The 12,713-nt window shown below is 47.2% G+C and overlaps 2 protein-coding genes across 7 annotated transcripts in view; both read left to right on the top strand.

Annotated features, from left to right (window-relative positions):
* IGSF3 (immunoglobulin superfamily member 3) overlaps positions 1-6,813 on the top strand; it is a 93,303-nt gene extending 86,490 nt beyond the window's left edge. For all 4 annotated transcript variants that reach the window (XM_003892465.4, XM_003892466.4, XM_017946169.3 and 1 more), the window contains 2 exons: positions 1,210-1,692; positions 3,682-6,813. In XM_003892465.4, coding sequence (XP_003892514.2) covers positions 1,210-1,692; positions 3,682-3,932 — 734 coding nt within the window. In that variant the 3' untranslated portion in view covers positions 3,933-6,813. The remainder of the gene's footprint in view (positions 1-1,209; positions 1,693-3,681) is intronic.
* Positions 6,814-10,078: 3,265 nt separating this feature from the next.
* The window catches only part of CD58 (CD58 molecule), a 55,853-nt gene continuing 53,218 nt past the window's right edge, over positions 10,079-12,713 (top strand). For 2 of the 3 annotated variants that reach the window (XM_009216304.2, XM_009216299.2), the window contains exon 1: positions 10,079-10,268. In XM_009216304.2, the coding sequence (XP_009214568.1) occupies positions 10,199-10,268 (70 nt within the window). In that variant the 5' untranslated portion in view covers positions 10,079-10,198. The remainder of the gene's footprint in view (positions 10,269-12,713) is intronic. The other variant, XM_021922608.2, reaches the window with a different exon arrangement.

Here is a 12,713-nt window from a genome sequence, read left to right as displayed (position 1 = left end):
TTTAGGCAATAAGCTACATGCACACAATTTAAATTTAAGTTACTGCATGGGTGTTTTAACTTCCCAGGGCTACCATAACAAATTAGTATAAACTTGATTGTTTAAAACAAAAGAAATGTATTCTCTTGCAGTTCTGCAGGCCAGAAGTCCAAAATCAGGATGTCATCATAGCTATGCTCCCCGTGAAGACTCTAGGGAAGAATGCTTCCTGGCTTTTGCCAGTTCCTTATGGCCACAGGCATTCCCTGGTTCACTCCTATTTGGGCCTCCATCATTATGTGGCCACTTTCTCTCTGTGTCCCCTCCTGTGCTCATAAGAACAGTAGTTATCTTCATCTGCTCAGCTACCATAACAAAATACTATAGACCGAGTGGCTTAAACAACAGAAATGCATTTTCTCACAGTCCTAGAGGCTGGAAGTCTGAGGTCAGGGCACCAGCATGGCTAAGTTCTGGTAAGAGCTCTTCTGACCTGCAGACGACGCCTTCTTGCTGTGTCCTTGAATAGTCTTTCCTCGGTGCCTGCACCTGGAGAGAGATCTTCTCTCTTCTTATAAGCCACCAATCTTACTGGATTGGGGTCTCAGTCAGCCTTATGACCTCATTTAACTTAAATTACCTCCTGAAAGTCCTACCTCCAAATATAGTCACATCGTGGGTTAGGAAGTCAGCATATTAATTTGGAGGAGGACCAGTTCAGTTCATAGCACCAGCCACGGGATTTAGGGCCCACCCTAATCCAGTAAGACCTCCTCTGAGCTAATTACATCTGCAAAGATGCTATTTCCAAATTATCACATTCTGAGGTTCCAAGTGGACATGCATTTTGGAGGGACACTCTTCAGCCACTACAAGGGGTTACAGTGAAAGTAAACATCCCTTCCTCCCAGGATTCCCGCAAGGAACCACGTTACCAGCTTCTTATGAATTCTTCCTCAGATATTTTGTGCAGATACAAACAGATATGTATGTCAAAATAAAAATATGTTTTCTGCGTACAGTGACATGGACAGTAACATTGTTCTGTACTCTAACAATTTTTTTGGATCAACTTCCACCTGCAGCACTGCCTATACCTTTTCAATAGGTGCATAGTATCCCATAGTATGGATGTTACTATCATGTGTTTAATGATGGACATTTAGTTTATTTTGAGCAAATAAATTTAAACAACCCCTTCTCTCTTCTTTGTCCCTTGTCCTTCCCCAGATGCTTCCCTGCAGGTAGACACAGTGGTCCCCAATGCCACGGTCTCTGAGAAGGCAGCTTTCCAGCTGGACTGTAGCATCGTGTCCCGCTCCAGCCAGGACTCCCGCTTCGCTGTGGCCTGGTATTCCCTGAGGACTAAAGCTGGGGGGAAAAGGAGCAGCCCTGGCCTGGAAGAACAGGAAGAGGAAAGGGGGGAGGAGGAGGAGGAGGAGGATGACGACGATGACCCAACAGAGCGGATGGCCCTGCTGAGCGTGGGCCCAGATGCTGTCTTTGGCCCAGAGGGCAGTCCCTGGGAGGGCAGGCTTCGCTTCCAGAGGCTCTCCCCAGTGCTCTACCGGCTCACAGTGCTGCAGGCAAGCCCTCGAGATACAGGCAACTACTCCTGCCGCGTGGAGGAGTGGCTGCCCAGCCCTCAGAAGGAATGGTACCGGTTGACAGAAGAGGAGTCGGCCCCCATCGGCATCCATGTTCTAGATACAAGTGAGTTTCTCAACTACAGAAGAAGGATGTCACTGTTGGTTCCAGTTGTGTCTGGAAGATAAATGTGAGCTTGATTATGGGTTAATAAACAGGTTTTTTTTTTTTTTTTTGAGATGGAGTCTCACTCTGTTGCCCAGGCTGGAGTGCAGTGGCACAATCTCGGCTCACCGCAAGCTTTCACACCATTCTCCTGCCTCAGCCTCCTGAGCAGCTGGGACTACAGGTGCCTGCCACCACACCCAGCTAATTTTATTAACAGTTTTCTTAACTGTCATGGGCTTTTGTTAGTAGGATTTGAGATACGGTAGGATTGGATATACTAATTCATATAATTGACCCTTGATTACCCATGCAAAAACAGGGATAGAAATTAAAGTGATAATATACCATATAATCTTTATAATAAACTTCTACCAGATTCAATTTTAGTAAGACTTCATTATACTAGTATATTGTTAGGTGTTACTTTGTTATTTTTTAGAATATTGGAACTAGTCTTCAGCGAATTAGCAAGTGTTTCAGACTCACAAGGGAAAGGGGTAAAAAATGAAGGCTGACTACCTCACAGTCATTATTTCTTTTTGTCCAGTTTCTGGGTCATTGTTATTTTGGAGGGTGCCTTGGAGGTTGAGGTGGATCTTGTATGGTTGGGAGGACCAGCCTGGAAGGGCTGTGATGTTAGAGGAGAGCTGAGGGGGGATTTGCAGCCACCCAGAATGCAGTTTCCGTGATCCTGAGGGACTTCCATTATGAACAGAGACTGGGGGAAGTAATGCTGGCCTGAATTATTTGTTGTAACAATGCACTCTTGGTTGGCTTGCCATCAAAACGTGGACTACATTAGACTAAAAATGGTGTTATAGTAAAGTTAGCCTAGAATGCAGAAAGAAAAAACATTGCTGGAATTTTCAACTTCTTTTTAGTCAAAACACTTTGCCACATAATCTTGATTGGAGTTTTTTAAGTTTGGGTCACTATTTTTTTGGCTTGATCACCCCGTGCTCACATTGTGTTAGACAGAACCATATGAAATTGCAGTTTTGCAGGTCAACAATGGTTGACTATTAGCAGTTTCATACACTTTGGAAATTGAATAAGAGGCAGATTAAATGTTCTTAATAATACTGATGAGCAGCAGCTATTCAGTGGACGGGAAAGCAGGCTGCATCATACATAGACCACCCTGTGGTCCACTGAATAACCCACTGCCTCAAAGCGAAAACAAAGCAGTCTAGGCAACATTGTACCTGTCCATTGTGGATGTCCGTAATAATTAAGCTTCATCGAGCACAGAGGTCACCCAGCAGCCTTATTTTACAGAGAAAACAGGCACTCCCAGAGGCTAGGCTCCTGCCAAGGTCTAATGACTTATAAAGCAGCTCTCAACCTGTCTTGGGGCACCTGGTTTATTCTCTTCCATATCCAGCTGTAACTAATACTGTGTTCTTTGTGGCCACGGACACACTGTGGACGTTTGTAAGTGGTCCATAATGACATTTAATTGATAACATTAATCAGGTAAGTGTCATTTCTGGTAAAACTGCTCTCAGAAGCTGGCAGGAAGGGATTGTGTCATAATCCCAGAGAAGGAAGTTTGTAGCAGAACTAAGTGCAAAGGGGCATGTAAAATCCAACCATGCAGGAGGCTCCGACTAAACCAGAGTGGCTTCTTCACCATCCTAGATGCAGTTGAGTTCACAATCAATAAATTATGTTTCATTATGTGGCTTTCCAAGCAGCAATAATGGCTCTCAGTGGAAAATAGAAGCATTGCTTTGTTGGAACGTACAGCCGTAAATTAGGAGAGGTGTCAAGAGAAAAAGAATATAAGGGTCGTCTTCCACCATTAGTGATAGCAGGGGAAAGACAAGGTGGTTTGGGAGTGTCACCGAGGAGCTTCCATTGGGTCAGGCGAGGTCTTCAAAAGGAAATGTGAGCAGTCCAGGTTCTCAGCCCTCATTGTCTTGTCTCTCTCACAATCCTTTTCAGGTCCCACCCTCCAGTCCATCATCTGCTCCAATGATGCACTCTTCTACTTCGTCTTCTTCTACCCTTTCCCCATCTTTGGCATTCTTATCATCACCATCCTGCTGGTGCGTTTCAAGAGCCGGAACTCCAGCAAGAACTCCGATGGGAAGAACGGGGTGCCTCTGCTGTGGATCAAAGAGCCACACCTCAACTACTCCCCGACTTGCCTGGAGCCCCCTGTTCTCAGTATCCACCCAGGGGCCATAGACTAAGCGGGTGATGCCCCAGCGGATGTCGGCCACGGAGGAGCTGAGGCTCTCCCTTGCTCTGTGATTGGACAGTTGACAGCACCCAAACTCTGGGGTGCGTGTGTGGAAAGTTGTCAGACTTGAAAAGTGTTCCAAGTTCCTAGTCAGTCACAGAGACAGACTGCCTCTCGGTGGCAGTCTTGGTTGGTTAGCTATTTGCGCGCAAATGTTGTGATCCTGCCGTTAATAGATTTCTTGTTTCTGTTTTTAGTAACGTAGTGAGTAGCTCCAGGTGCCACATCTACTCACAGATTTATCTAGTATTCTCAGATAGATGTTACAGGGCTTCTTCTTCTTTGTAATGTACTCTTTTTAAATCCCTTTGGTTTACCCTTTTTGGATTCCTTAATGTGGACGAATTTCTCTTACGTACAACTGACAGCAAAAGGAAGGACGAACTTTCTAGTGACAAGGAATCTCTTCCAAGACTTTTTGTTTTTGCACATTTGAAAATGCCACCCATGGATCAAAATATACCCAAACATTTTTTACTTTCTTAACAAGACTTAAGAATTGTGTGTAGTGTGGGCAAAATTTGTATGTTGTCTTTTCCCTCAGCTGGAGTTATTGGAACCACTTTGTAGTCAAGACGGAAGCATTGAATTTTGCTTCAAAGAACTGTGTATGTACAAGAGACATCCTGCATAACCCCATTAGAAGTAGATGGTGCCTGGCCTATCTGTCAGGGAGACAAAAAAGGTTTCATCCCATCCTTGCCAAAAAATAAGAAAACTGTCTTGTAGAATGGGTCAGAAGCCCCAAACGGCACACACTTTCCAAATTAAAGTGGGCAAAGGCTGCTTTGAGCAGCTACTGACCTGCAGATTTGTCAAAGCCAGTGACTAGAGAAGGGAGAAAGGCTGGCTGTTGGCTTGCTCTGAGCTGCAAGGGTGGTCTCTAACTGATAACTGTCAGCAGGTGGGCCTTTGTCTTCAGGTGCTTTGCCAAACTCTTAAAGTGTCCAGTGAACTTGGAAGGGGGCCCCTGAGCTGAGCACAGGGCCAAAGCAGCCACGGCAGACACCTGACGGAGGGCACGGGGCTGGCCGACACTAAGTTTGGTGGGACGGTGAGGGGTGGGAGGGGGCCTTCCAGGGCCTGGTGTTGGAGAGTGCAGAGAAATACCTACCTCCCTGGAGGTGTGAAGACTAGGTTTTTCTTCTTCCTTCCAATTAGGTTTTCCTTAATGATAGTGATGTCTTCCTTATTCATTTTTCTCTCTCTGCCTCTCACTGCCATAAGAATATCAGCCTGGGGGCAGTCCAGACGCAGCCCTTTGTCATCCTTTCTGTTTGCCTAGTCTCAGCAGACTGTGATCACAAGGCCTTGTCTGTGGGATTTTTCCCTTCCCTTTCTTGATCTCTCTTGTGGTTCTAGGTTGTTTGGTTCATTGTTATGGTGGCTTTTTATTTTAACGCCCCTTGAGCCCCATGATGGCTGGTGTCACCCTGTTCTTTTACCCTGTTGGGCCAGATGCTTGTCCCTCCGGGGGCATCATCAGTTGCAAATATTTCCTTTTGCTCACTTTATGAAGATGTTCTTATACCCTTGCTTTCCCATATTTTTCTGGCCAAGCATGCCATCTCCCTTACTCTGGGAACTTGCATCCTGAGTCCCAAGAGGGGGGTCACAATTTGGAAAAAGTCGTCAGGGATTCTGGAACTAAGTCTGATAAGAGATTCCAGTGAAGCCCTGTTCTGAGAACGAGCAGACTGCAGGGGAGGCCGTGCGATTAAACCCAGGCCAGTGTCTGTGCTGATCCTTCAAGGGTCTGCAGGTGTGCAGGTGGCCCAGGCTGCTCGGCAGATACTTTGCTGATTCCCAGCTGAGGGGAGCATGGCAGCGATTGCTCAGTCATTTTCTGACAGACACACAGACCTGCCTTTTCTCTCCCAAATACACCAGTACCCTCCTGTGAGACAGTGTGCAGGCACCACCACCTTAATCCTGCTGTTGCCTGACATGCTGATTCTCATTTATTATGCTGCATCAACACATTTGAGGTACAGGAGCGGCTCAGTCATGAAGAAAGAAGGTCTTTTGCCCCATTTCTTTATTTCAGGGATGTGGGCTTTCAGTGGGAATTTGCTGACTCCTACTTTACAGGCTGAGTCAATGAGGGAAGATGACTGGCGTTTCCTCTGTCTAAATGGGAGGATGCCAGAGGGCTGGCTGGGACTAGGATGTATAACTAAGATTTCAGTTTGAATCTGTTCACAGCGATAGCAAAGTAGGTGCTGCACGCAATTAAATGTGTAAAGCAATTGCAGGAAATTTGAAAGGAAAAGAAACCGAAGCCAGTATTTTAATAATTGCTTTTTCTGTGTATTTTGTATTGGGCTGGGGGATAGCATCAAAGGTTGAACTTTTCGAGCTTTCTATGAAAAACCCCAGGACCTTCTTTCTTTGGCCATTTCTGTGGAAATGCGATGTCAGATGGATGGTAATGGTGCCCTCCAGTGGCTGTGAGACCTCATTGCGCATTGTCTACTGGAGCTTTAGTCTTCTGAGACGGAGGAAAACTGCTGAATACTCTCGATTCATCTATGTCTACAATGTTGCATTTATGAAAAACTACACTGTGCTAGGCGCATTCTAGGACATGAATATGACAACACCCTCTTTCACCGGGTGTTTCTGTAGCAAGTTTTCATATTTTCAAACAATGGTTTCTCTGCGTTAATTATTGAAGAAAAAAAAACGATGGGGTAAGAAAACTACCCATGCATGATGTAGAGAGCTGTTGATTTGTTTCTGTTTTTTAAAGGAAAACTATTTGTAAGATGTTGCACTAAAACATTTTATATACACTTCAGAGACCTGTAGTAAATTATGTTGAAAATATGGCTGTTTACATTTACTGTGGTCTTCTATCATTCTTTCCCCCTTACTAACCAGCCCCCTTCCTCTGTGAGACTGTGCTGTGGGAGGCCTACAGTTCTGCCCTTGGCATTGGCCTGCTAGGCTCAAGGTCTGTGAATTGCAGTCTTTATTATTACACCCCGTAACCTTTAAATGATAAAAACACCTCTTCCTCAAGACACTTCACTGCCATCTGCTGCGACATACCATAGTCAATAGACACCTCCACCCTGATGATCAAGGCTATGCTACCGCTAGAGCTGTGCAACACACAACACACTTAGCCCCTGAAAGGCAGGTTCAGAATGTAGATCTTACAACCTGTCGCGTTTTTGTTGGGGGCTGGAGTATAGAAACCGGATGAGAAGGAGAGCAGGAACACAGGATGGCCATCTCTAGGGCCTCTGCAGCAAGTCCACACCATCCTTTTCCAGCTATGAAGTGCTGCCCTGGCCATGAAATGCAGCAAGGATTTCCCAGAATGATAAGAGCAGGAGCTGTGCCTTCTAGTTAAATGACACTGCACAGCGCACTGGTCTCTGTTTCCTCTTCCAGTGTTGGGAGGTGTTTACATCTGCAAATTGAGAAGAATGTTAGAATGATTAAAGCCATAGCAGTGATACGTGATTAGCCAGAACCCAGCTGTAATTCTTTAAAATTCACAGAACATGCAAAAAGGAACTAGATAGTAAGAAGCAGAGGGAGACACTTCTTTTTTTCTTCTCCTAAGTCCAAGACTTTCAAAAGCTTTCGTGTGTGCTTTCCTCTGCTCCCCAGAACCATCGGCTGCATCCTTATCAACTCCTTGCAGCTGCTGGCTTGGCCAGGAGTTGAAAATGTGACTGCCTCTCCCTTGGGTACCCATAATGGTTCCATGTTAAGTCTTATGTATAATTTTTCCTAATTTTTTTCAAATGTTCTTTTTCTGCCAGGGAATGTTTTAAAAAGGGAAATAGAGTATTATGGAATAAGATTACCCTTCTATGCCCTTTGTGCAAATCCACTCAGTATTTATATAAATGAAGTGAACATACATTCCCCCATGAGGCATGCAATGAAAATGACAATTTGCATTTATGCAGGATTGGGGCAGTGTTTTGCTCACTACATTCTGGGATTCCTAAGCTTTGTGGGAGTGGTTCCAAGGGTTTGGCAAAAACGAGAGTCAAGACACCAGAGAGTGACATGCTAGGAAGAACAGCCCCGGCCTCTTAAGCAGCCCTCCTTTCTTACTTTCTCATCCATGATTACCTACAGTGACAAGAAGATAAAACTGGACCTTGCAATACTGGTCACAGCGTGAAAGATACATCCACCCCTCCTTTTGATAGCAGGTTCTCAGTATGTAAAGGGAACCTTTTTGGCTGCCTGCCTAACACATTGCAGGTCCAGCATTCCTGAGCTGCTTTTGATTCATAAAATTAACCAGGCATTTGAGTGCTTCTAAAAGTGCTTGATGGACAGCATTTCTCTCAATGAAAGAGCACGCACCACTCCTTGGTCAAAGGAGAGTCCAACCAAGGAAGCCTAATGAGTTATTCCTCACCCAATACCTGGAGACCATGACCTGGGGGCGAGGGGCTTCCGCAACCCCTTGTGACTGGGCTGTTCTTTCCTCAGCCCTGCTCTTAAGGGGGTTAACAGCTCTTGCTGGCAGTCCAAAAGTCCCATTATCATATCCCGCTCCTGTAGGAAGGGGTAAGAGTAGAGGCACTGGACATGGCCTCAGCTGGACTCCAAGTTCTGCCCTTTACTGTGTGACCTTAGTAACTTACCTTCTCCAGGCATCAGTTTCCTCATTTGCAAAAACAACAGCAGTAAGATTAAGTGAATCCAAGTAATGCACTTCACACGGGGCCTGCTCAATAGATGTTTGCTGTCATATCACTTCCCAGCTCAAAAACTTTCCGTGGCTCCCCGGTGTCTGAAGGTCTGACCCCAATCCTGCCTTTCTAAGTTGGCCTGAGTTCCTACCAGCCCAGGGCAGAGAACACTTGATGTCCTTACATTTTATGTTACACACTGCACCTGCCTTGTGTTCCCAGTATCTACAGATGGTAGGGAGTATCTTGAGATAGCAGGTTTGTGGTAGAGGGCTTTGGTCCCAGAAGTTTCACTGATAGAGATCACCTTTTAAGACTTTATGGCTAACTTAAGAAATAATTCATGTCTCTTTGCAATATGGTTCAAGTGTCTCCAGTGACTTTGAGTCCCCACCTGGGGATAATGGAGGGGAAGCAGCAAGAAAGCACATTCCCACTCAGTGTCACAGCCTGCACCATGTGTTGGTGGTTATTTGGGCAGCAGGGAGTCCTGTTCATGGAAATGAATTCCTGCTCACATCATAACTAAGAGTTCTGTGAACTCCTTCGGCCGGGCAGGGGCAACTCTGGTGCTTCTGTCTGCAAGAAAGGGGACAGACAGGGAGGCTGATGTGAGGAGTTGGTTCTGGGAATAGAGTCATTTGTTCTGGGATATAGGGATGTGAGGGGAGGGCCAGCTCAATCCAGACTGATGAAGGAGGGAGAGTGATGAGTGCAGGCCGCAGCTTGGGCTGGATGGATGTGGGGAGGCTGGGAAGTGAGGGAGATGTGGATCTGACATCAGCCTGAGGGAAAGTCCACGGTTGAGATGGGGGAAGAGAGAGAGGAATCTGAGAAGGGAGAAACCAAAGGCTGGAAATCCCAGCTCCGGGGATACCGGAGTGTGGGGACGGAGGAGGCCTGCCCTAGGTAACCCTACGCCTACTAACAGTTGTCTAAAATGCCCCCTTTCCTTGTCATGTTTGAGGAAAAGTGGTTCACAAAGTGGTTCAAAGAGGCCGTCTGAGGCGGGATCCCACAGCGCTGAAGCGATGAGGGGCCCCGGGTGCTCCTGCCCGTTCCCTTGCCTCCTCCGGTGGCTCTCTGGGAGCGACAGCCCCGTCCAGCCACCGAGCGGCCTTCAGCACGCCCCAAACGCTAAGGGGAAGCGCGGGAGGTGCGGGAGGAAGGCAGAGAAACCCGGTTTTTAAAACGCAAGCCACTTTCAAGGAAATAATTTCTTACTTAAAAATAGCGTATGGAATGGCGGTGGAATGCCGGGAGGGACCGAGCTGGGGGACTGGACGGCGCCCCGGGGACACAGGAAGGAGATGCGCAGAGCCGAGCCCAGGAGCGCGCCTGGGGACTGGAAGCGGGAAGACAAACGCGGCGCCGCGGAGGGTGGGGGAGGAAGGGCCGGGGAGGGTGGGGAAGGAAGGGCCGGGGCGGGCCGCGGGCTGCCAGCCCCGGGCGGGGCGGAGCCCTACTTCTGGCCGCCCGCGTAGGCGGTGCTTGAACTTAGGGCTGCTTGTGGCTGGGTATTCGCGCAGAGGCGGGCCGGCCAGCCATGGTTGCTGGGAGCGACGCGGGGCGAGCCCGGGGGGTCCTCGGCGTGTTCTGCCTGCTGCGCTGCTTCGGTGAGTGAAGCCTGCTCCAGGGGCCCCGCGCCGGCCGGCGGGTACTGGGCAGCGCCCAGGCTGGGTGGACGCGCCGGGCTCGAGGCGGGTGCCGATCAGGGACCGGGTGGGGACGGGTCGTTGTGGGCCGGGAACAACTCAGCCATGGGAGCCTTTTCAGGAAAAGAAAGTTGTTATTTCTTCGCCAGTGTCCCTCATGGAGTCAGCAAGGAACTGTGGCCTCAGGGAAGGACGGGCACCGGCCCGCTCGCCTCTCCTGCGGGGCGCGCGCGCCCCCACTCCCGCCCTCCCCCTCCCGAGCTCCAGTGACCAAGTTCCTTCCCGGGCCTCCCCAGTAACGTCGCTGAGCGCTTCCGCGGACTGCAAAACTTCTTCCCAGCCGTGAACGCGCCCGGGACGGGGTGCGGGCGCGGATGCCACCTTCTTGAGGGCGACGCCCGGTGCCCTCAGCGCGCGGTGCAGTCCCCGCCCACGCCGCGTCCGGCGTATCAGCAGAGAGGACTTTTCAGTCGCCCCACAGCGAGGAGCGGGGAAGCAACTAGGAAGCCCAGTCTCACTAGGGAAGCTGCAAATACAGTGATTAACAGCATCAGCTGTAGGGTCAGATGCCTGGCTTTGGATCCTGGCCCCACTCCTCACCTGAGTCATGAACTTGTGTGAGTTCCCTAACTTCTGTTCACTTCAGTACCTTCGCTTTTGAAGAGAGCACCACTCACATGAGGGAAAGGATAATAATAAACCCACTTCATAGAATTACTGGGAACATCAGTCATTTAATAAATATTTACTGAGTATCAATTGTATGTTAAGCACTGCATAATAGACGGGGGATACAGTAAGGTACGCACAGTTCCCTGCCTTTTTGAAGCTCACCTTATAGTGAGGGAGAGAGACAGTAAGTAAATGAGTAAAAACATGGATGCTGAATGGTGATAAAAGTAAACATTTACTAGTATAGAGATGAGTAAAGCAAAGAAAGGGGAGATGGAAGTCGTTAATATTTCAATTTAGTTTTTTTTTTAAATTTTGGAACAATTAAAATCTTAGGACAGTTGCAAAATTAGTACAGTGAATAGTTGCATACTTTCTCCTTGAATCACCAGTTAACTGTCACATTAGTTTTTTTTGTACACACACATCTATTATTTTTGTCAAACCATTTGAGAGTTTCAGACCTCATGACACCTCACCTGTAATTCTTCAGCATATGTCTGGTAAGAACAATAGCATTCTCCAACAAGTCACAGAATCATCATGGTCTGGAAATGTGGCATTGATACAATACTGTTTCCTGGTAGAGAACCCAGAAGCCAGTCTTGCACCACATACTTCATTTGGTAATCATGCCTTTTGGACCCCCTTTAACCTAAAACTGTTGCTTTTTTTTTTTTTTTTTTTGGTACTTTATGACATCATCATTTTTGAAGTGTGTGAGCTGGTTGCTTTACCGAATGTCCCTTGGATGTGGATTTCCTGCTTGTTTCCTCATGATCAAATTCTGGTTGTAACTCTTTGTTAGCAGGAATACTACATAGTTATGTTGGGTTCTTCTCAGTGTGTCACATCGGGAAGCAGATGTGGTCTGTTGGTCACATTATTGGAGATGTTAACTTTGACTATTTGGTTGAAGTGAAGTTTACCAGATTTCTCCATTGCAGAGGCACCATTTTATCTTTGTAAGTAATAAGTGATGTGTTAAGTGATGTTTTGAGGTTGAGTGAATATCCTGTTCTCCAGCCACTGTTCATTCAGTGGTTTTAGTATCCTATGGTGATTCTTCTCAGAATCCATTATCACTAAAATATTTTATTTAATTTTTTGAGACAGGGTCTCACTGTGTCACCCAGGCTGGAGTGTAGGGGTACTATGACAGCTAACTCCAGCCTCAGCCTCTGAGGCTCAAACAATTCTCCCACCTCAGACTTCTGAGTAGCCAGGACTACAGGTACATGCCACCATGCTTGGCTAATTTTTTCTTATTTTTTGTAGAAACAGGGTTTCCCTATGTTGCCCAGACTGGTCTTAAACTCTTGGGCTCAAGTGATCCTCCCTCCTTGGCCTACCAAAGTGCTGAGATTACAGGCAGGAGCCACCACATCCAGCCACTAAAATATTTTCAAATGGTAATTTTCTTTCCTCCTTCCCTTTCTTCCTCCCTCTCTCCCTCCCTTCCATCCTTCCTCCCTTCCATCCTTCCTCCCTTCCCTTCCCTTCTTTCCTTCTTTGTTTGATTTTCTTTTCTCTATTCTTTTGAGACACGGTCTCACTCTGTTGCCCAGGCTAGAGTACAGTGACACAATTATGGCTCACTGCAGCCTTGATCTCCCAGATTCAAGCGATCCTCCCACCTCAGTTTCCAAGTAGCTGGAACTACAGGGACATATCTTCACGTCCAGCTAATTTTTTTGTATTTTTTATAGAGACGGGGTTTCACCATGTTGCCCA

Source organism: Papio anubis, chromosome 1, assembly GCF_008728515.1.
Source record: "Papio anubis isolate 15944 chromosome 1, Panubis1.0, whole genome shotgun sequence".
Lineage (NCBI taxonomy): Eukaryota > Metazoa > Chordata > Mammalia > Primates > Cercopithecidae > Papio > Papio anubis.
Note: the sequence above shows the minus strand (reverse complement) of the source record. Positions and strands in the feature narration are given on the sequence as shown.